Source organism: Crocuta crocuta, unplaced genomic scaffold, assembly GCF_008692635.1.
Source record: "Crocuta crocuta isolate KB4526 unplaced genomic scaffold, BGI_CrCroc_1.0 scaffold25, whole genome shotgun sequence".
Lineage (NCBI taxonomy): Eukaryota > Metazoa > Chordata > Mammalia > Carnivora > Hyaenidae > Crocuta > Crocuta crocuta.
Genome location: NW_027532015.1, coordinates 20,796,028 through 20,818,317, shown reverse-complemented (window position 1 = coordinate 20,818,317; position 22,290 = coordinate 20,796,028). Strand labels below are relative to the sequence as shown.

General features: G+C 41.2%; 1 protein-coding gene across 5 annotated transcripts in view; it reads right to left on the bottom strand.

Annotated features, from left to right (window-relative positions):
- ARHGAP18 (Rho GTPase activating protein 18) overlaps positions 1–22,290 on the bottom strand; it is a 195,174-nt gene that overhangs the window by 60,352 nt on the left and 112,532 nt on the right. For all 5 annotated transcript variants that reach the window (XM_077776179.1, XM_077776175.1, XM_077776177.1 and 2 more), the window contains exon 2: positions 623–816. In XM_077776179.1, coding sequence (XP_077632305.1) covers positions 623–816 — 194 coding nt within the window. The remainder of the gene's footprint in view (positions 1–622; positions 817–22,290) is intronic.

Here is a 22,290-nt window from a genome sequence, read left to right as displayed (position 1 = left end):
AAGGAATAGTTTATGTAAGTCTTTTTTTTTTTTTTTCCTTCTAGAAGGACTTGGTGAGGAACAAGATAAGCATCTTCACATATCTGAAAGGCTGTCCTGTAAAAATAGAATAGGCCTGTTCTGCTCTTCCAAAAGGCAAAACTACAGCACGTGTGTCCAAGGTAGAGTACAGCATATTGTGAATCAAAAAAATAAAGAACATCAAAATAACTCAAGCTGACTGACCAATGGAAAAACAGGATCACTGCAAAGTAGTGAGCTTTCCATGAGCATCTAATCCCACCAGAGACAAAACGGCCATGTGGCTAAAATATCAGAGAAAGGAAGTTTAGATCCTTTCAAAGATCAAGTCTAACCCCAGGAATCTATGATACAGTAAGCATAGTCAACAAGATTCCAGCCATATCTCAGACTAAGTGGAAGTGCTCATGCCATTTAAATTTGCCAGTTGCATCCATTAATCTGCCACAAAGAAGTAATTTTTCAAGTTGAAAGCCCAACTAATATTATCTTATTTTGGCTGTCATAGCTTTAATTTTTGTCGTGTTATTCTCCTCCACATTCTCCTGTATTCATCTCCCATAAATATACATACAAACAACAGTTTTTATTTAGTCATTACCATCAGGCTCTTTGATGACCACCACCTCTTGGTCTTGTCTGTTCTCACTAGATTTCTTGATATTCTCTAGTTCAATCCAATAGTCCTCCATAGATAGTTCATCCAAAGAATCCTGAGAACTTGATCGGTCATACGGAGGCCTTTCCGGAACTTTGGTGACTTCCTGATTCATAGTGTACTGGCCATATTTGCGACTATAAATTCAAAAGAAAACATGGTTCATTTTAATAGCTGAGGAAGTAGTACAATTTCTAAAAAACATCAGAGCACTGACTGAAGAATTCTGAAACTCCTTAAGTTCCCCTTAGTAAAACCAAAGAGATGTATATTTTGAAGCTATTTACCTTGAGATACCAGTAATTTTAATATGCCTGTAGAATGAACAAAGAGTTTCATTCTCTATGAAAAAGTATGCAAAGAACAGTGATAGAATAAACCATTTTTTCATTTCCATTTCACGTAAATTATTTTAAGACTCCTTTCTAATCTAAAACTTTGTTCTCAGAAAGAGACAGGTTAAATCTTGATTAGAGGCTATTAATTAAATTGAGATTAAATTTTATACAGTATTTCATATTTGTCATTTATATCTGCAAACAAAACTCAGCCATTATATAGCAAATATCTGCAATCAATACATGACGTACCATATGAAATTCCTTTTAATTTTGAGACCAAAGCCAACAGAGAAATGACATACTAAGTCTGCTGTTCCCTTCTACCATAGAAAGCAACTTTTAAACTTCACTTATAAATGTACCTTTGGCTGATGTGTGTTTTCAAATTTGGTAAAACTTCATTTACCGGGGAAAAAATCCTTTATTGCAATTTTGAATAAATAACTAGGAATTACCATTTCAACATTTATCTCAAATATTATCTACCAAGAAATGAATAAATTGAATAAATGAAGGTATTTTTATGACTTCCAAGTTAACTACAGTTTTTCGTTATAAGTCACATCCCACCTACTATAAAAGTGAATTAAAGGCTTGATAATAAATAAGTATATATATCCCACATATACTAGAAATACTAAATTTTGTTTTATTATTTTTTATATGGAGATAGAGGGGAAGAAACCCTAAATACTTTAAAAAGGAAGTCTTCCAGTTATGGTGCTTCCTCTTTATATTCAAAAATTTTTTGAAGATATAATTTACACGGGGACAATAATTGGTTAATTAGTGTTTTCTTATTATAATTTGAAATTGCTCCTTTAGCTCCCAAGAGAATGTTAGGAAGTAATACTTTGCTACACGGGTTTTCTTACTGCACATATGAAAATCAAAAGAAATAAAACAAAATTCCTTAATAGTATGTGAACATTTTCACATTTAAATTAGCTTTTCCTATAATTATTTACAACAGTAGGATTTAATAGTACATAAGGGGGAGGCTCACTAACCTCTGATCAGTTCTACCTAGCAGTTTAATTCCAACTAGTTTCTTAGAAACTCAAAACACTTAATTTCCTGTTGCTACAAATAAATACAATGTAACTGACTACTTAACTGTAATTTGCTAACAGGCCAGTTGTATGCCTTTGAAGATGGTTCTCTCTGACTTGATTATGCATTTTAATAATGCCAATAATGAATGAACAATCACTGTAATATCTCCCCAGTAGCAAGTCTGGGGTGGTGACGGGTGGGCATTAGGACGAGGGCCAACAAGAGGAAGTCTAGACATATTTGTGTCAATCTCTTTCCTCAGGTCTCCACTGTCCATTGTTTGCCTCCCTCATCCTTTAATTCAATGGGTACTTCCTCCCTCCCTGCCCTAATAGTACTGTTTACATCCCTGTATCCCATACTGGTCCCTTTTCCTTGCCCCAGTGGCCATACCTTCAGTATTGTCATTTTAGAGTCTACCCTCCTGATTCATTCATTAAAATGTGAATGTGAAAGCTATTTCTGTTTTAAAAAAATATTTTTATTTCTGTGATCAGCAGCTCAACCTACCCACAAGTCCTATTCTTTAATTCTGCTTTACCAGGAAGGTTAAAGATAATTTACACAATGTCTGCCAAACTCATTTTTGGTTTATTTCATGTCAAATATGTAGACGCCCTATCCTTGTTTTTGTTTTCTCTCTCATTATAATATGAGATAGTCTACCTTATTCCTATCACCTGCAATACTTATTTCCACGGGAGACCACAATAAGTACTGTGGAATGTATGAAGTGTAATGACTAATGCCAAATGATTTGGTTTATCTGCTCACAGAAAAGAGGTGCAGTTGAACTAAAAGTACGTTAAGCTTTTTCACTTCTGAAGAAATGTACTTATTCTGGCAAGAATTTTCTAGTAAATTTCCATTAAGATAGCATGTGCAGAAAAACCGCAAGGGCATTGAGCAACAGCACTGTTACGTAAATATACCTTCTATATCAAGCCTTGCTTTCAAAACATGCATAAAGCAAAAATCTAATCACCTAGTGCTAATGAATAGACTCAGTATTTTTACTTTAATAAGATTCAAAGCTGAATAGGTTTTCTATGATAAATCGACAATACGGAGTCCTATGAAAGAGAAGATTTTTTTTCTTTTTTGGATCATTGGTCAATGTTGGAAGAAAATGTTTTCTTTTTTAAACATTACAGGATGGGAAGGAGGAAGGAGGAAACCATTCGGTGGTTGGCTACCCTTCTTAGTGTGCCACATAGGTTACATTTTCTCTAAAAATGTAGCTGAGCATTTTTAAGTTACAGTTCCTATCAATAAATGTGTCATGTCACTTCTTTTCTGAGGATACACTCTACAGTTGAACTCCAGACAGACAACAGCTAAACGTGTGGCCCTTCTTAAAACTGTCCTGGTAAGGGCCCAGTTAGCTAGTTTCCTCTCTCTGGTTTTTAGGACTAGGTTATCTGCTACCACGTTCGTTCTGCAAACTGGGTTCAAGAACATAAGGCAACATCTGCTAGACATAATGACTTGCAGAGCAGAAATGTTTTACGTTTCCAAAAGACCCAAGGTTACACACGGTGCTAAACTCAGAGAGTACACAGTTTGTACCACAGGCCACGACCAATCACTCCCACCTGACTTCCCGGCAAACAACTGTTCTTCCTCACTTGCCCTCCAGAATCCTCTGCGTTAATCATACCAGGGCCACTCTTCAAACACTCTCACATTTCTCACCTTTTCCAGCTATTAACAACCAACAGAACTAGACAGTGTCCGCTGACAGAAGCGGCCTCCAGCTGGTTGCAAACTCATGCTCTTGTGCTTGCCTTCCCACGTGTCACAGTATTATCACCATGTCTTTTTTTCACAGGTGCTATCATGATCAGCAAATAGTAAATTCACAGACCCTTAGGAGCCTTCGTGGAATGTCCTTTCTTTTTCCTCTTGCTCACATGTTCTTATGCTGTGTTTCTTAAAAAAAACCAGGACTTTGTTTTGTTCTATTTTTCCCAGGTATATTTTATCCTAGGTTTCTGTGATATTTTTTCCCCTGGTCAGTGAATTTCAAATGTAATGAGATCATTCAGGCCTTTTAAATTGGTCTGACACAATTTGTTCTTCACAGGGAGGTGGATGGTGCCATGCATTTAGGCTGGGGTCTGCTAGATGAAAGAAAGCAAGCTGACTGATGATTCATTCTAGCACCAATGCAGTCAGAGAAATAACATGCAAATATATGGGACTGGGGGTCATAACCACCTCTAGGACTCTGGGAGAATTACATGACTTCTCTAACCCTAACATTTCCTGCCTACAAAATGGGAAAAATACCAATAACCTTGACTACTTTCTTTGTTGTGAGTTATCAAGGCAGAATTCCCTCCGCCTCCTGAACCCTCATGGGGAACCATGAAGAGGGTGTGCAGCTTAGTATCACTGTTCCCTGTATAGCTGCTAACTATAAATAATTGCCCCTCCCATAGTTTAATAGGGTCACCTTTGCCCTCTTCTAAGGTTCAGAAAAAGTACTTATCCTCTAAGACAGCCATTCTTGAGCATTCTGGTCTCAGTACTCCTTTATAAATACTCTTAAAACTTTTCAAGGGCCCCCCAAAGAGCTTTTGCTTATATAGGCTATAGGATATGGTATATGATAAAGGTATATGATATGCACACTATTAGCTACTAAAATTNAAAAAAAAAAAAAAAAAAAAAGGCAGTGAGATGAGAATTGTTTTACATTTTCTGAAACTGTCCTTAATGTCTGACTTAATACAAGACATCTGGATTCTCACATCTGCTTTCAGCGTTCACTCTTTTGTGATATTGCACATCACGTAGTCTCTGGGAAACTACACTCTGTTCTCATAAGAGAATGAGACTGAAAAAGGCCAATAGCGTTATTGTGAAAACAGTTGTGACCTCCTAGACCCCTAAAAGGGTCTTGAGCACTGCCGCCACCCCCCTCCCCCAGTGTTCCAGGACCACACTTTGAAAACCGCTGTCCTAGGATTTCTCAAAAACACCACCTAATGGGTCTCAAGAAGCACTTTTCAGTTCTGTGGGCAACACTCCAGAGAGCCTTACTGAAAGAAACAGCCATGTTTTTCCTGGTGACTCTTGACCTACTTCTTTGTTTATTTTCCTTTAGTTTCACAGCCTTTCATCAACACTGGGACTTATTCCAATGATATGCCCATATTTAATTTATACTTCAATGACAAAGACTAGAACGTCATTTAAAACCCCCTGCCTTGCCAACGTCTTTCATCATTTGCTTTTATTTATCATGTATGAGGGGCAAGAATTCTAAGCTTCCCTTTGGGCCAGTGTAGTTGAAAATGTGTGTTTTCTTTATCACTCCTCTGTAATCCACACCTCTTCCTCAACCACCTCAGGGCAAATTTATTTGGAACTAGGATGTTTCTTTGAACTCATATTTAACTACCTGGTCCAATCTCTACTTTCTGTCCCCTACCCCATCAAGAGGGCTACTGCTGCACTCATCAGTCCATTTCCTGTTCTGTCCCTTTTAAGAGGCACTTTTGCAGCCCAAGGTCTGCTTTCTTGAAGTCTTCTGATACCAACAGTCAATTTTGTTTGTTTTCCTCTCCTCTCCAAAAGGGTTATACTGCCTTCCTGTCCATTATCCCAACGTTCATTTCAATGCACATAAAGAAGTGACGAGGATGGGGGGCGGGGGGAGGGGTGCCTGGGGAGCTCAGTCAGTTAAGTGTCAGATTCTTGATTTTGGCTCAGGTCATGATCTCATGGTTCGTGAGTACAAGCCCCGCACTGGTCTCCACTCTAACAGGGTGGAGCCTGCTCAGGATTCTCTCTCTTCCCATGCCTCTCTGACCCTCTCCCCCTTCTCTCTAAAAATAGATAAGTAATTTAAAAAAAGAAAAGAAGTGACTAGTTTGGAAGACACAAAACAGAGGAATAGGGTTTATTTTTGTTTCCGTTCTTGTTGTTTTTAATGCACCCCCCAAAAAGGTTCTTACAGCATACCTTACCATCAACCATAATGACCAAGTATATTTTAGATAAAGCCATAGTTATTGAAGCATGAACTTTAGAATAGTATTGGACCCTAAGGATTTAAATCTACCCCATCATTTTCTGAATGAGGTAATGAGGCCCCAGGGTTACATTCTCCCTCAAATCACCCAGCAAAGCGCTGGTAGAACCAAGATTAGTGTCCTCTTTTCTTCTGCAGTCATCTTTTTATTACACCAAATAGACTAGAAAGGTTAGAATTTACTCTTTTTTTTGCATCACTCTTTCTCAGTTTGTACTGCACATAGCAAAACCCAAAGTGATCACATTGACACAGTCTATAATTAACGTTTTTAAACGACCAGTACACTTATCTAGAGAAAAATACATTTTAACAATCAAACCATCTCTCTTTCAAATGCATGAGACATCTTTTCCAAGGCATTTTCTAAAATATTCTTGTGTCACTCTGGGACATGACTTCATATGCACCTGTTTTTGAAACACTTTCTTTGAATAAGTTTGAAATTTTCAAAAGTAGTTTTTAACTCACTCTGCTTCTCTATCTATATTATCTCTGTGTTAAGAAAAAAAGGAAAAGGAAAAGAAAGAAAAAGAAAAAGCCCAGAAAACATGTTTTCTGCTATGTGGATTTTTCTTTCACTTGGGCAGTGACATTAAAGAAATAATCAGTGCCATCACAAGACGGTGACGCTATTAATACTCTGTAATGGCCCTGTCCATCAGAATACACTGAATTTGAATGACTATGTGAAGAGCTGCAGCCTATGAATGACCCAAGTCATTTTTTTCCCTCGGAAGTGAATGCCTGCTATTGTTTAGCTGAAAGCAGTAATAATTAGAAGTGGTGCTGACATCCAGGAAGAAAGAACAGTGACAATGCCCGAAGGCAGTAAGAAGTTGATTAGAAAGCAATACCACACCAGCCTCTCCCCACACCCAGGCAGCCTTCAGAACCCTGGAAAAGGGATTCCTTATCTCTTCTGTTCCACCCAACTGCTACAGTTTTTTTTTTTTAACGTTTATTTATTTGAGAGAGGCAGAGAGAGACAGAGCATGATTGGGGGAGGGATAGAGAGGGAGACACAGAAGCTGAAGCAGGCTCCAGGCTCTAGGCTCTGAGCTGTCAGCACAGAGCCTGCCACAGAACTTGAACCCAGGAACCATGAGATCATGACCTTACAGTTTTAAAAATATATGAAGTTATATTTCACATGTCAAGTAAATTTACTTTTCCTTTTTGTATACATATATACAATGTTTAATTTCATCGGGGGGGAGGGGATAAAATTAGACATTATTTCTTTCAGCATTCTCTCTCTTTAAAAAGAAAAGTCAGTCAGTATCTATAAAGCACATCATAGTCTTCACTGAACGTCCACTCCACTTTGACACACGGCATAACAATGAGCAATGGAACAGACGATCTCCCATTGACACAACACTGCCTAAGCGAAATGGAGAGGAGCAGCCCCCTCAGTGACACTGTTAGGAGTTGGTTTTGAAAACTTGGCTTTACCACTTTGACATAAAACTATGGCAAATCACCGTATATGCGAATGACACTAAAGGAGCAGGGAAATAGGCAGCTAACACCAGCAGGTCTGGTAGAAAGGAGGGAAGGGACAGGACAAAAAGACATGTTGGAGAGTCAGGGGGCAGCCCAGGCATGTTGGAAAAACTTCCTTTGTTTCTATGTACGGACGGGAAATTACGGGCTATGGTTACAGACACAGGTCTTTCTACTTTTAGACTCTGCTTCTGAGCAGAAGTGAGATCCTCTTGGTTCCTGAGCTCCCCAAACTTCTCTCAGGGGGCACTGCTTCCTCCTCACTTAGAGGGACAAGTAACCAAATGGGAGCCACAGGATCTCAAAGCCAAAATCATTCTCCAAAGACAAGGGTAGAGGGATTTGCAGTGGGGCTTTCACATAAAATGCCAAGATCTCATAACAGTGGCCCAAAGCATACCAAATAGAGTTTCGCAGATACATTTCATTCAATTATGCATCCCATGGCTTACATCCACCTGACACGTGTTTCCATCGGACACATTTCTACTTTACGACTCTTTCCTTCTTTTGCTTCCGTTAGCTGTAGAGCCACCCAGAGATTAGACAACAGCAGCTACTTGGCTCTCTGGTCATAGGCTCTCCAGTGGGATCTGTTTTCTAGTTGTTATTCAATCTCGTATTTGGTACCTTTCTCCCTGGCAAATCCATTACCCCGTTTCTTCAGTTTCCCCACAGCCCTTACCACATCCTGCCCTGTGATGCTACCATTACATTCTGTGTTCCTTAAGGCAATACCCTGTTTTGCTTTTATCATCGAGGTATCCCTGAGCTCAGCAAACTGCTGGCTATAGCGGATGCTTGTAAATTCTTCAATTATTAATTAAAAATTGTTCAATGATTCCTGCCTCTACAACAACTTCCTTTTAATTTCTGAGGTGGTTTTTATTTAATTGCACAAAACTTACAAAGGAGTAAGACAGGAACATGAAAAGTAGACAGTAAAGAAATGAGTCATCAGGAAACCCTAAAAAGGCAATTACTAAGTCATTATTTGATGCCTCTAACTCTTGAGTGTTGTCTGAAAGTAGGCTTCCTTATGAGGGAATAGAGGTTACAACACAAAGAGCTGATTTCATATTAGATTATAGGTACAATCAGATCATAAATAAACACTGGCTTAGGTTTTGTTAAGCTCACATTCCCTGCTTGCATCCTGTCAACTCAATCTCTCAAATAAATTTTAAAGCATTTGTTCAATACCTACTGTATGTTGGGTACCTTCTCATAAATGTCTGTTCAACCAAGCTGCTCAAACATTTATCATGAGATAGATTATAAATGACAACAACACCAGGTACAGGTAGAATTTTCCAGTTCCTCACTAAACTTGTGGCCCAGACAACTGCAGCATAGGCCTCGGGGTCCTGGCCTCTGCTTCCGCACTATCCCAAATGTACTTCGGGCTGTGTGGGGTTCACCAAGCCTTTCTCAGAAGAACTTCACTTCCTCTCTGACTACCACTGCTATCTGTTCACCTCCACCTCATGCCCCCCACTGCTCCCTAAGCATTTCTGTAGATGTAAACATAATTTGAGGTCACCTCCACAGTCCATCCTGGGATCCCTCCCTTACTCCTGCTCGGTCTCTCCCAGTCTTCGTGGGTTTGGCTTCATGAAACCCCTTCACTGTCCCATTAATAAAACTGTTCCTTCCTGAGACGGAGTCCAGCTTCCTCACGACTGCTAATACCTGGTTCTTACTTCACAACCGTCATGTGGTTTCAAAGGTAGTTATCAGCCTCCCAGGTTTTCACCAACCTTTTACCCATTATATTTTTATTGCTCTTAACAAATCAATGTTTTTGCCTTTTCTCCTCAAAGCTGTGCTCCTCTTTTCTTTCTGAGGAATCCATCAAGTTCTCAACGCGTTTCCAGAGGTGAAATGAAGAAGATTCACTAATGAAAACCAAAAGTGTTCCCATCTTCCCTGATAATCTTGAACTTGTCATTCAAAAGCTCCCTATTAAGCCTTCTATTAGACCAGAATTTCACTACAGTTTACCAGTGTGCCTTAAACCTGCATTAATACAAGCACATAAACGTACACCAATGTACAACTCTCCATATAAAATTTAACAATATGCTTCGGAATCTGTGATCCAGGAGAGATTTCATTCTGACTGTAAGGTTGTAAGTTACAATTTTCCAAAATCTTCCTCCAGTTCACAGAGTATCGATTCATGATGCATGCCATCATATAGGCACTAACAAAACATTTGTTGATATAACACCAAACTATGAACATTAATTTTTTTTTTTTAGTTTTAGAGATAGAGAGAGTGAGCGAGTAGGGGAGAGGGGTGGGGGTGGGTAGAGAGAATCTCAAGGAGGCTCCACAGTGAGTGCAGAGCCCGATGTGGGGCTGGAGCCCACAAACCTGAGCTGAAATCAAGAGTCGGTAGCTCAACGGAGTCACCCTGGCACCGCTGAACATTAATATTTCTTAATTTAATGTTGGAATAGTAGTGAATATAATATTGGTTTCACTTATTGCCTATGGGCAAACCCCTTGCCCTTCATAAGATTTTTATATACATATTAGCATCAATTCTCCTATGCTAATAAAACATGGACACAAGGCATAGTTGGAAAAAAAAACTTTTGGTAATAACTAAAGGCAAATACATGGGCATATTCTGGAAGAGGTGTGAGCATTATTATTAAACTCTTCTTACTTCTCTGTGACTATTGAAATAAGATGGAGAAATCATCTCCTATCTCAGTGGGGCTACAGAAGTATAAAACCAACTGTTACCAGCGAACAAAACCCAGGCGACCAGAAAAACTCTGGAAGAAAATGTTAAAGGTGAAACGATATCTGTGTTTATGCGACATATGATAAATAGGAAGAGGATATTTATACATTATTTCAAAATAATTCTACAGACTAGTAATAAAACAACTGAAAACAGCAACAGCACAGCAAATACTTGGCTAAGAAAAAAGAAATCTGTTTCACTTAGGCTACGAAGTGAAATTTTATGGACAGCTCCAAATACCTTCAAATACCAGTATGTCCCACCTGTAGGTACTGAACACCAGGAAGTATTTTTTTATAAGCCAGGTGCTAATCAGCTCTATTGAGGAGACAGAGGGGGTGGAGAAATAATTTCTATCTAATCAAATAATTTAGCCAAGCTTAGAAACAATTCATCCATAATGTTTTCACTACATGTCTTTTGGGAATCGGTTACAAAGTAGGATGTGTGAATATTAGAGGGCAATCTTTCCCTCTTTAAATGAGATTATCTAAGGCCCCTTTTGTGTTAGTATATTTTAAAATCTCAGCTGACCCAACACAAGATATGAGAATGCAGGTAACCTCAAAGATACATGAAAAATAAGAACATGGGCAACTAAAGGCCACTTTTAATTGTAAAATACTGCTTGGAGTGGGTACTTTAAGCCTAATGTTGGAAGGAAAAGAAAAGAAAACAAAAATTGCACTAAAATAAATGTTTTCAGTAAAAGCCACTGAGCTCTGTTTAGAGTTCAGGAACAGGGCGTGGGGCGCAGGGAGACCAAATGTGACCATAAGGGATGGGTAAGAGTTTTATGGAGCCTTCAGGGGCTAAGCAGAGGAAATGCAGGAGGTAAAGAAAGAAATAATTTAATAAGAAAGCATAACTAAAGCTATTCATTAGCATTACCACATCATCTAGCAGTACTGTGGGCACCCTGAGCTCTGGTAAATGCCACCCACAGGCACATAACATTCTGGGAAGAGTAAATCTGCCAAATTGGAAGTATATGAACCTGCCCTAGTTTAATTCCTGTCTTAGGAGGAATCCTGAGTCTCCCACTCATCACCCAGCTTATGCTAATCTACTGTTCACTTACTGCTTACGTGGGGCAGCAAAACTCCCGCTTAATGAAAGCAATATGGTATCTGGGTCCAAAATGCCATTCCATGTGGGAATCTGAAACAGGCCAAGAAGTTCACAAGTTCATGCCCTTGAGAGCTCCTTCTCTAGCCAAGGCTACTGGCACCCTGCAGAAAACTGATACTAAATCAATGTTCAGCTCAAGGATTCCCACCTCTAGTCTTTCACTGCCATCCCTCTTACTTTCCTCTACTTTCTCCATGGCTCTAGACCTGGACTCTCCTCATTCCTTACAAAGAGACAATCCAGATTGATTGATTTCTGTTTTTTTTTTTCCCCAAAAGGTCACCTGCTGGATCACCTTCATGAGCCCTGCATTCTGCACTGGCCAAGGCTCTCAGGACCTCACCTCCCAGCTAACACTGGGGAAGAGATTAGCCAATGGGCTACTGGACGCAGAACAGAGCCTCTAGAGACAAGAACAGAGTCTGTAAGTTCTAAAAAGAGGCTATGAAAGGGTTAAGAGGATGTTGTGCCCACTAGGGCAGAAGGCAGTATTTATGCAGTGCACACCAAAACAGTCAGCATGAATGATGGCATCAAAGATTAACTTCCCTTACGATCTGGCCTGGGTAAGTCTTCAGAAAGACCTAAGTGGTCAGATAGCTTACAGTAAAGATCTAAGACTGAGAACTGTTTTCTGTTCTTTATTTCCTTTTAATTTTTTTCTTAACTCAGGTGTTTGAGGGCCAACTATTGAGGGTTCCCACCTCATAAAAGACTTCAGTTATTTGTGGAAGCAGGGTTTTAAAGTAAAATGCATAGCTTTTATAAGAAATACTTGTGAAACTCTGATCATATGCCAACCACACTAATACAAGAGTGTTAATTGTTTTTTAGATTATTTTGAGAGAGAGAGCAGGGGAGGGGCGGTGAGATAATGAGAGAGAGAGAATCCCAAGCAGGCTCTGAACTGTTAGAGCAGAGCCTGATGTGGGACTCAAACCCACGAACCGTGAGATCATGACCTGAGCTGAGATCAAGAGTCAGAAGCTTACTGAGCCACTCAGGTGCCCCAAGAGTATAATTTCTTAATCCAGTAACTTTATGAATAAAAAGTCTCACTGAACAACAATGCCTACATTTACTCATTGCTCTTCCTTCATTACAGATGTCAGTCAGAATTCTGTATTTTAAGGTTTATTTTTAAAAATAATTGTGATTATGGGGGCGCCTGGGTGGCTTAGTCGGTTAAGCGCCCGACTTTCGCTTAGGTCATGATCTCGCGGTTCGTGGGTTCGAGCCCCGCGTCGGGCTCTGTGCTGACTGCCAGCTCAGAGCCTGGAGCCTGTTTCAGTCTGTGACTCCCTCTCTCTCTGACCCTCCCCTGCTCACGCTGTCTCTCTCTCTCTCCTAGAAATAAAAAAAAAAAAAATTGTGATTATGATTTAATAATGAAATTAACCCACAAAATGAAGTCTATTTTCCTTTTTAAGTAGTAAAACAGATAACTAAAAAAAAAAAAAAGAAAAAAGTGGAAGTGGCATGAAGTCAATACTTCAGTGTTTTTTAAAAATATTTTTTAATGTTTGCTTGTTTTTGGAAAGAGAGAGAGAGAGAGCACGAGAGAGCACACAAGCAGAGGAGGGGCAGAGAGAGCAGGAGACACAGAATACAAAGTAAGCTCCAGGCTCTGAGCTGTCAGCACAGAGCCCAAAGCGGTGCTCGAACTCACAAACCATGACATTATGACCTGAGCCGAACCCGGACGCTCAAAGGACTGAGCCACCCTGATGCCCCGATACTTCAGGGTTTTGGTGGAATGATGCTCTAGAGCTTGGGTTCTTACATAACAACAGATCACAATGCTGTGATCCACACATCCATTCAACAAATACTGACTCTTCATTAACTGCAATATACGTAGCTGTCCAAAGAAACACAGGACTTCACCTCTGATCCTTTCCAATAGCAGAGATAAGGCATGTAGGAAATGAACCACATGGGGCAGCGCCGGCCTCGTGCTGTGAGTGGTGCAGCCAGGCGGTGTCGCAGAGCTCGTTTCCAGCCAAACAAAGGCAGACGCAAATGCCAGAAAGCGTAAGAAATATCTGCAGCACAGTAAGTAGGGAAGCAGGGAGATTCCGGTCTCTTGCTATACCTCATTCTAATTTTATAAAGTTCTCCCCAGAGCCAACCATATTCTTCCTGTTATTGGATTCAACTTTACTTCCCTCTAATTTAAGGCCATTTCCTCCGAGCAAATAAAGAATTAATCATTGTCTTCTTTGTATTAACCCCTTTTGTTGGGAACAGTTTTCAGTCCTTTACTACATACACTCAAGTGCCTAATGAATATCATTCCTTTACTTTTTCCACCTACAGCTTGAACAGTAATGGCTTAGAAATAGACCGTATAGCACACATGCGTAAGAGCATCTGAATCATGAAGAACTGCCTACAGGTGACTGCATATCATCTGAAATGTTCCCTTTGGGCCTTTTTCAGTTGGCTTTTGCCCTGCAGCTGAAACCTCCAAGCTGATGTTGATTTTAGAAACAAGAACCTTTTTAGGCCCTTGTGGGTGGTCCTTGGCATAGATACTGAAGTTAGAAACCTAATCATAAATGTTTTTTCTTCCTCACTGAGGCAAGTGAGCACTGTTATTAATTGCTTTCCATGGTTCTGCTTTCTTTTTTAAAAAGCCTTTGCTGATCATTTGCATTAATATTATGCTAATAAAAGTAAGGGAATGCTAACTAATTCAGTCTCTTTAGTAGTAACTAAGGATCAGAGACAGAGAAAGGTAATTTGCATAGTTTCATGATTGGAGCAAACTGGCATTTAAATACTCGTAACCATTTTTGAAGAGAAATAATAATATATGTTGGGCCAGCCTAAGCAGAAGTAATTTCTCCAGTGGAACCATCGAAAACCCAAGTATTTCAGGACACACATTCCGCTTCTAAGCATGAATATCAGATGACAAGGATGAGCATTCAAACACAGGGCAGCCATCTGCATCATAAATACATTTTCAGTTCCTCTCTGCAGAAGGAATTCATTTACCGTTGAAGGCCATTCACTTCCACTTCTGACTGCTTATTCCTCAAAAAGCTTCCAAGTATTGTGAGAACAATGATTAAAAGAAGATCTTTCCATCTGTGCTGCATTAGGCTGCAAGGCAGCCCCTCCTGAAGAAACAGCTTTTGCATAATTCATTGTGCCATTTTAAACCCTAATCAGTGAATTGCAATAAGCTATGAAGAGAGTAGAGGAGAGACACACACTCACTGGCTACCTCCTAAGCATGCACCCAACCCTCACTTTGGGCTACTGCTCCATGAATCGTAGCGTGCATGTGTGCATGCATGTAGAGAGATACACACACGTATATATACATCTCTCTCTCTTTATACACACACACCTTCACCTTATATCCAATAGATTCTTAACTCTCTCCTGAAGCGCTGTCATCACTCCTAGGCCATATTAATATCCCGAGAAAGAATATTTCTAAGGCTATTATCATAGGATGGTTTAGGAAAGAAGATTCTCCTGGACGACAGAAGTTGGCCTACCTCCAGCTCTGCTGTTCTTTATGTGAACATGACAGATAATTCACTCTACAACATGAAGAAGATTACCTCAAGTCTCTTCCAATTTTAAAAATTATATAACCCTCATCAGTTCACACTGCTTTTTCACATATAATGCTTTAATTGAAACTGCCACTTTGACTTAGTGTTTCATTTTCAAAAGAAGGGGAAACTAGGGTGGTGGGGGATCTCTGGATGCCCCACCTACCCCTCCACCATAGCAGCTTCACTTTGTTTGATTTGGGATCCACTTAAAAATCCACTGGACACAGGGGCGCCTGGGTGGCTCAGTCGGTTAAGCGTCCAACTTCAGCTCAGGCCATGATCTCACAGTTTGTGGCTTCGAGCCCCATGTCAGGCTCTGTGCTGACAGCTCAGAGCCTGAAGCCTGCTTCAGATTCTGTGTCTCCCTTTCTCTCTCTCTGCCTGCCTCTCTCTGTCTCTCTCTCCCTCCTTCTCTCCCTCTCTCAAAAATAAACATTTAAGAAAATGCATTGGGATGCCTAAGGTGGCTAAGTCGGTTAAGTGTCCAACTTCAACTCAGGTCATGATCTTAACAGTCCATGGGTTCAAGCCCTACATCAGGTTCTGTGCTGGCAGCTCTGCGCCTGGAGCCTGGTTCAGATTCTCCCTCTCTCTCTCTCTCTCTCTCTCTCTCTCTGCCCCTCCCCTGCTCATGCTCTGTCTCTCTCTCTCTCTCAAAAATAAACATTTACAAAAGATTCTTTTTAATGCACTGGAGGGGGGTGCCTGGGTGGCTCAGTAAGTGAAGCTTCCAACTCTTGATTTCACCTCAGGCCATGATTTCATGGTTCAAGGGACTGAGCCCCATAAAGGGTTCCATGCTTCAGCACAGATCCTGCTTGAAATTCTTTCTCTCCCTCCTTCTCTGTCTCTCTTTAAATAAACAAATAAACTTTATGACTACAGAAATTAGAAAACCGTAAGCATCTCAAGTTTAAAAAAAAAATACTTGTATAGAATCCTTAAGCTTTAAACACTAAAAAATTAATTAGGCAGAAGGGGTTAATGATGGGATGCAATGTATATGATTTTGATCCAGCAGAGGAGTGAGAAACTATGCAGGCAGTGGGACTGCAGATATGGATTGCAAATTGTATAGCAGCATTTATCACTTCCCACTTCTCATCACTCCATAGACAATGGTTAAAAAAAAAAAAAACATTTCTGAGTTTTTATGGATAGGCAACATTAATACATAGACAAATTACAGTAAAGTCCCTAAGATTTAGTTTGGTAGTTCAGTAAAGAATCAAAAAAAAAAAGAAAACGCACACATACTCTTGAAAGACACTACAACTTGAAAACGTGAATTCAATGGTAGTATCTTCAAATAAATGATCTTTTTTTTTTTTTTTTTAAGTAAGTTCTATGCCCATTGTGGGGCTTGAACTGACTGAGATCAAGAGTCACGTGCTCTGCCAATGGAGCCAGCCAGGTGCCCCTAAGTGATTTTTATTTCCAACTAAATAACTCATAATGATTGAAAACCTGCCCCTAACCCTAAACATTAAATAGTTGACTGAATCTTAGAAGGCACAATTAGAGGGTGGCAGGAACCCTTGCTGTATTGTTTTGAATATGGCAATAAATTATTTGACAACACTGCTACCCAAATGAAAGAAAAGGCAAGCCACAAAAGTAATTTAAAATTTTCTAGAGGCTCCATTAAAGAAGTAAAAAGAACGAGGTAATTGTAATAGTATACTTTGACCTAATATACCCAAAACATGGCCACTACAACATGTAATCAATATTAAAATTAGTAGCGAGATCTTTTACTCATTTTTTATTCTGAGTCTTTAAAACCCTGTAACTTCCATTTGCATTCAACTTGGACTAGCCATGTTTCTAGGACCCAGTAGCGTCAGGTGGTTGGTGGCTACCTTAATGGCAGTGCAGCTGCAGAACGGATGAGGCAGTAGGGAAGTTCTCTTTGTATCGCTCCACGTATACAAATGACGTAATTCCCTCCTATTTCCAACATGCAAAAGTTAATGCCTGTTTGTCTACAGAATATTCATTTTGTCCTGGACTCAGAAATTCAGACAACTCAGATCTATTTCAGAAAGGTAGATCTAGAATTTAGCAGGCAGCGAAGACCTGAGCAATGGGAACTCCAAAACAATTGTACGCGCTATGGAAGCACAGATAGGGGAAGTCACAAGCTCCGGGCTAGTGACTTGGCAAAGGCTTCACAGAAAAGTGACGGGAGCTGGATCTTAAAGGCTAAATGGTACTCTGCTAGGGAGATCATGACTAGAAGGCATTCGAGGCAGTGGCAACCATATGAACAAAGCAATAAAAGCCTATTCAGTGAGCTTGGGAAGCAGAATAGACTGATGTTGACAGATTGCACTGACAGCCAGGGAGGTGCAACCAGCTGGATGGGGAGGAGGGGGGTATGTTAGGTAACTGGGGGCAGGGGGGCAAAAATGCTATAGCCAAATTGTGCTGGACCTACCTTGCTGGTCATTTTGAGACACATGAAATGAAATAGTGGAAGGTTTTTAAATAATCAAATGTCACTACCAAATTAGTGTTTAGGAAATGAAGTTTAAGAAGTAAACTGCAGAGAAGGGCACCGGGGTGGCTGAGTCAGTCGAACATCTGACTTCGGCTCAGGTCATGATCTCACAGTTCCTGAGTTCGAGCCCTGCACTGGGCTCTTTGCTGTCAGTGCAGAGCCCACTTCGGATCCTTTGTCCCCTTTGTCTCTGTCCCTCCCTCTTTCTCTCAAAGAAAAATAAATAAATAAACAAACCACAGAGGCAGTCTGGTGCTATGATATTCTAGAGTCAGGGGATCCCTGAGAGATGGTAAGGATCTGAATCCAGAAGGCACACACAGACACAGAGCGGAAGGACAAAGTCGAGAAGCTCTTCCCAAACAGACTCAAAGTTATATAAAATGGATGAGGGAAACAGAAGAAACCACGATGACTGCATCGTTTGTTCTCCAATAGGCAGGTGGAAGGTTGTCACTCACTGGCAGAGGGATTATAGGGCAAAGGGCAGACTTGACAGAGAACGCGAGCAGTTCCATTTGGACATGCCGAATTTAAAATATGTTAGAGACTCTTGGGTGACATTGATGCCTGCGGCTCACATCCATCTTATAGGAGACTCACTTGTCTTTGCCTCCAAACCTCCATGTCCTTCGGGTACAAAGCGTGTTCCCTGAGCCAGCAGCACCAGCATCAAGCTCATCAGGAAGGCAGACTTTCAGACCCCACCCCAGGCCTGCTGAATCCCAATCTGCAATTTACCGAAATGCCCAGGTCACTTCTACGTACACTCAAGTTAGAGAAGAATATTTAAAACTGGAGATCAAGAGCTCACAAAAGAGGTACTGGCCACTGACTGAAGGGCGTTTGATTTTACAAGTCAGCAGCATATACACGAGTTAAAATGAAAGGGGTGAAAGGGAGCTTACAGAAAACAGACCACCTGAAATAGGATAAAAGCTGCTGCGCGCTGAGGAGGAGGTCACATGTTCAGAATTAAAATAATCATCATAAAGGCAAACAATGGTTCTCTCTTGTTAAGGCCATATAATAAAAACTGAACCTTCGTGAAGAAGAAAAAGGAAACACAACCTTTAAAAATAATGAAAGAACCACAATAGTGAATCCCCACTCAAGCTATGAAGAACTTCTACTTACGATTAAGAAGAAGTCATATTCATGTTCCCTAATATTCTAAACTGCTGAACACGTTGAAAAACAAATCTGATGTGAGTGGAGGCAGAATTAAATGGAAATTCTGGGGCCTCAGATTGCCTGCCGGGCTAGAGGTAACCAGAGCGAGTCAGAGAATCAGGAGGTGAGGAATTCGAACCGGCTCCCCCAGGTCCCACCATGCCAGGCTGGGCATGTCCCCTCGGCATGCCGGTCCCCTCAGCTGGATAATGAAGGGGCTTGAGAACAAGACATTCTCCTCTCAGGAGATTTCCAGCTGCGATTGCCTAAGGTTTAAATTGGTAGGAAGGTGAAACTCATTTGTTGCCTCCAAACACTCCCTGATACGTGCAAGAAGAATGTTCCATTCCCCACCCTCAGCCCGTGCCAACGACCTCATCCCACCATCTTACCCAGCAAACAACTTTCCTGAAGTTTTGTGCAGACTCCGGCCGCTGGGCAGAGCCGATTTCTAGTCCACCAAGCGCTCTTCTGTGTCCTCTGTTGCCCAGGTGACACTGACGTTGCTGCCGGGTGTTGCCACACACACACACCCAGCATGCCAAGGCCTCGCAACCAAGAGCCCCTCCCAAGCAAGCTGCTGCTCCCTGAGGCCTCAGCCCCCCCCAAATGCTTCTTGCAAATGCCAAATGATTAAAAACCACTGCGTGCAATTGCCATCCCATGTAAAAGCCTTAAAAATTTTTTTCTTCTTAACTTGGGTTTACTGCAGGTCACAGAAGCCAAGCTGGGAATAGCAAGCTGTGCCTTCGTGCGGGGGGACAGTGCCCATGAATACAAATGTGACAGGAAATGAAAGCGTGGCAGACAAGGACAGGCTGCTCTTTCAAGAGGCAACGGCAGCCCAGCCTGAAGGGCCCACGAGAGCACAACACCCGCTTCTCGGATCCTCGGGACAAACACTCAGTGTACACTCAAACTCTTCCCACGTGGGAGGAATTTATCTATTGTCATCCTCTGGCTTTAAATTGTGCTCCAGTATGGCTCTGAAGAGGCGTTTTGTTCTTCCAGGGCCAATGTCCTTCATGTTACTATAGGAAAGCCACCCAAGCATCTTCTCCTATAGTAAACTCTTCTCTCCACAGCCGAGGTGCCTCGGATGGTCTCCAAGTAATACCAGATCCACATGTAGAGTCTTGTGTTTCACTGTGCCAGGGTTCACGCAGGCACACCTACCCAGCCACACAGCCAAAAGGTAGCTCTTTAGTTAACATCAGGATACCTACAACTGACGTCCATGTCTATTCGAGATCCACTGGTCTTCACCGCTGGCGCCTTCCTCAACTGGGACCGTTCAAATACCAGTGGCACACTAACCCTGCCAACTTTCAATTCCAACACACTCACTTCCTAAAAAGAAACTGAAAAGGCCCAAGCCTGCCAGGAAAGGGGGAAAATTCCCAAGCTGTATTTCAAAGGTGAATGTTAATTAAATTTTCACTACCCACACCGCGCAGTCGCTCCGCTAGAAGAATAAAAGGAATGTTTGATCATTTGCCAGGAACCGTGATCACAACAATAAGACTATGAGGTGGTCACTATGATTATTCCCATTTTATGGACGAGAAAACTGAAGCTTAGAGAAACAAATCAGCAAGACCAAGGAAGCCAGGATGCAACTAAAGCCACGTGGCCCCAGGACCCATGTTCTTGGGCTCTTAGTCTATACATGATTAAAGCCTTAGAAACCTGTCCTCAAAAATGGTAACTCAAATTGAAAGCACTTTGGAGCTAGACTGACTCTAGCGATCACTAGGTCAAATCATTCTCAACTCTCTGAGCCTCACAGATGGCACATGAGAGGAACAGCAGCAAATCTACTATAATTATCAGCGTGTTTAAAGACAGACGATATGTTCAAACAGTCCAACCCCTAACATAGGCTTTTATTTTTCTTTTTAAGAGACAAAGGATAAAGAACCAAGTTCCAGTCCTGCATGAAACCCTCTGCATCCTTTCTTTCCTAGGCTCATGCATGAAGTCCAGCCCTTAAGCCTTCGAAGATGAATATGGCAGAGGAAAAACTGGGTGATTTGCCCAATGACATACAGGTAGTTAATAGCTGTGCCAAATCTCTAAGAAGGCTTCCTGATTCTCAGTCAGTAAATAGCATAGCCAAGTACCTCCCATTAGGACAGATGGTATTATGACAGAGAAAACACATCACTCTTCAACTTTATCACCAGGGCAATAAAGACAGGCAATAAATACCCTTTTATTGATACTTATTTTCCCTCTGTGAACTTTGACAGCCCAACCCACTGATCCTTTGGCTGGTCTAAAGAACAACTGACTACTTCACATAGACTCAAACGTATTCCCACTCATTGAAACTTACTCCTTTGGAAAGAAAAAAGCTCTTAATACTAAAACTTCCACAGTCATAAACTGGGAGCCTGCAGGCTAGAGCTACCTGGCAGAAATATTTTGTTTGGTCAGCAGGGCATTTCGAACGTTTTTAGAATCGTTTACCACATCTCTCTCTTTAGTAACGTGTTTCTCTGGGCAGGCAGCGGGTGCTATGGGGCTGGCCCCTTTGATCAGGGCATATCCCTCCAGTTTGCTGTAGTTCCCACCCGTGCTGCCCGAATGTCATGCTATCGGCTGGTCCCTGTAGGCATCTGATTTGCAGTCTCTGCTTTACTGCATTAATATTAAGGCACTGAGATAACATGACCCCACTCTTTCAAAGCCATCACTGATAACTAATGTTTGAATTCTGTATCAAAACAGGGCTCATTCTATCAACAAGAAAGTGATTGCAACAGGGTCAGGTGGAGATGAACTGGGAGACTGCATATCGTGATTCTGGTCCTTCCTCCATCAGTAAAGAGCAGTATTGCTTTGATCAAGTCACCTAACCTCAATGAATCATGGTTATTTCCTCATTTGTAAAATTGTCAAGTTGGACTGGCTACTCAGGATTTTTTCCTCACTAAAAAAATCCTGTGAGAGACCTCTTATTCTGATCATGTACAAATGTATGAATTTTCCCAGACAGAAGGACATTAGTAAAGGGGTAGGGGGCAGGGAACATGAGAGATTTTAGGGGTCACCTAGACTAGGGTTTGATGCCTGGTTGCATCATTTTCCATGGTATCTCAGGCGAGTTATCTAAACTCTCAGAACTTCAATCTTCTCCCATTCATTCATTCACTCAAAATGATTTATTGAGACCATCAACTATGTAGTAGGCACCTTCTAAGAGCTGGGAATTCCACAGGGAACAAAACAAAGCCCACGCTCTCACAAAGCTTACATTCTAGTAGTAAGGAGACAGAAAAGAAACAAAAATATTTATAACCTCTCGGGTGGTGGGAAATACTACGCAAATAAATGAAGTGGGTCAGGGGGGTGGGGGAGGGGAGGTCCCTCCCTTGTTAGAGACAGGAAGAGAAGACTTCTGTGACCAAACGCTTGAGCAGAGAGAGACCTGAATGGAGTCAGGGGTAGTGGAGGTTTGGCCATGAAGATATTTGGGGACAGACTGTTCCAGACAAAATACCTGGGAGGTATT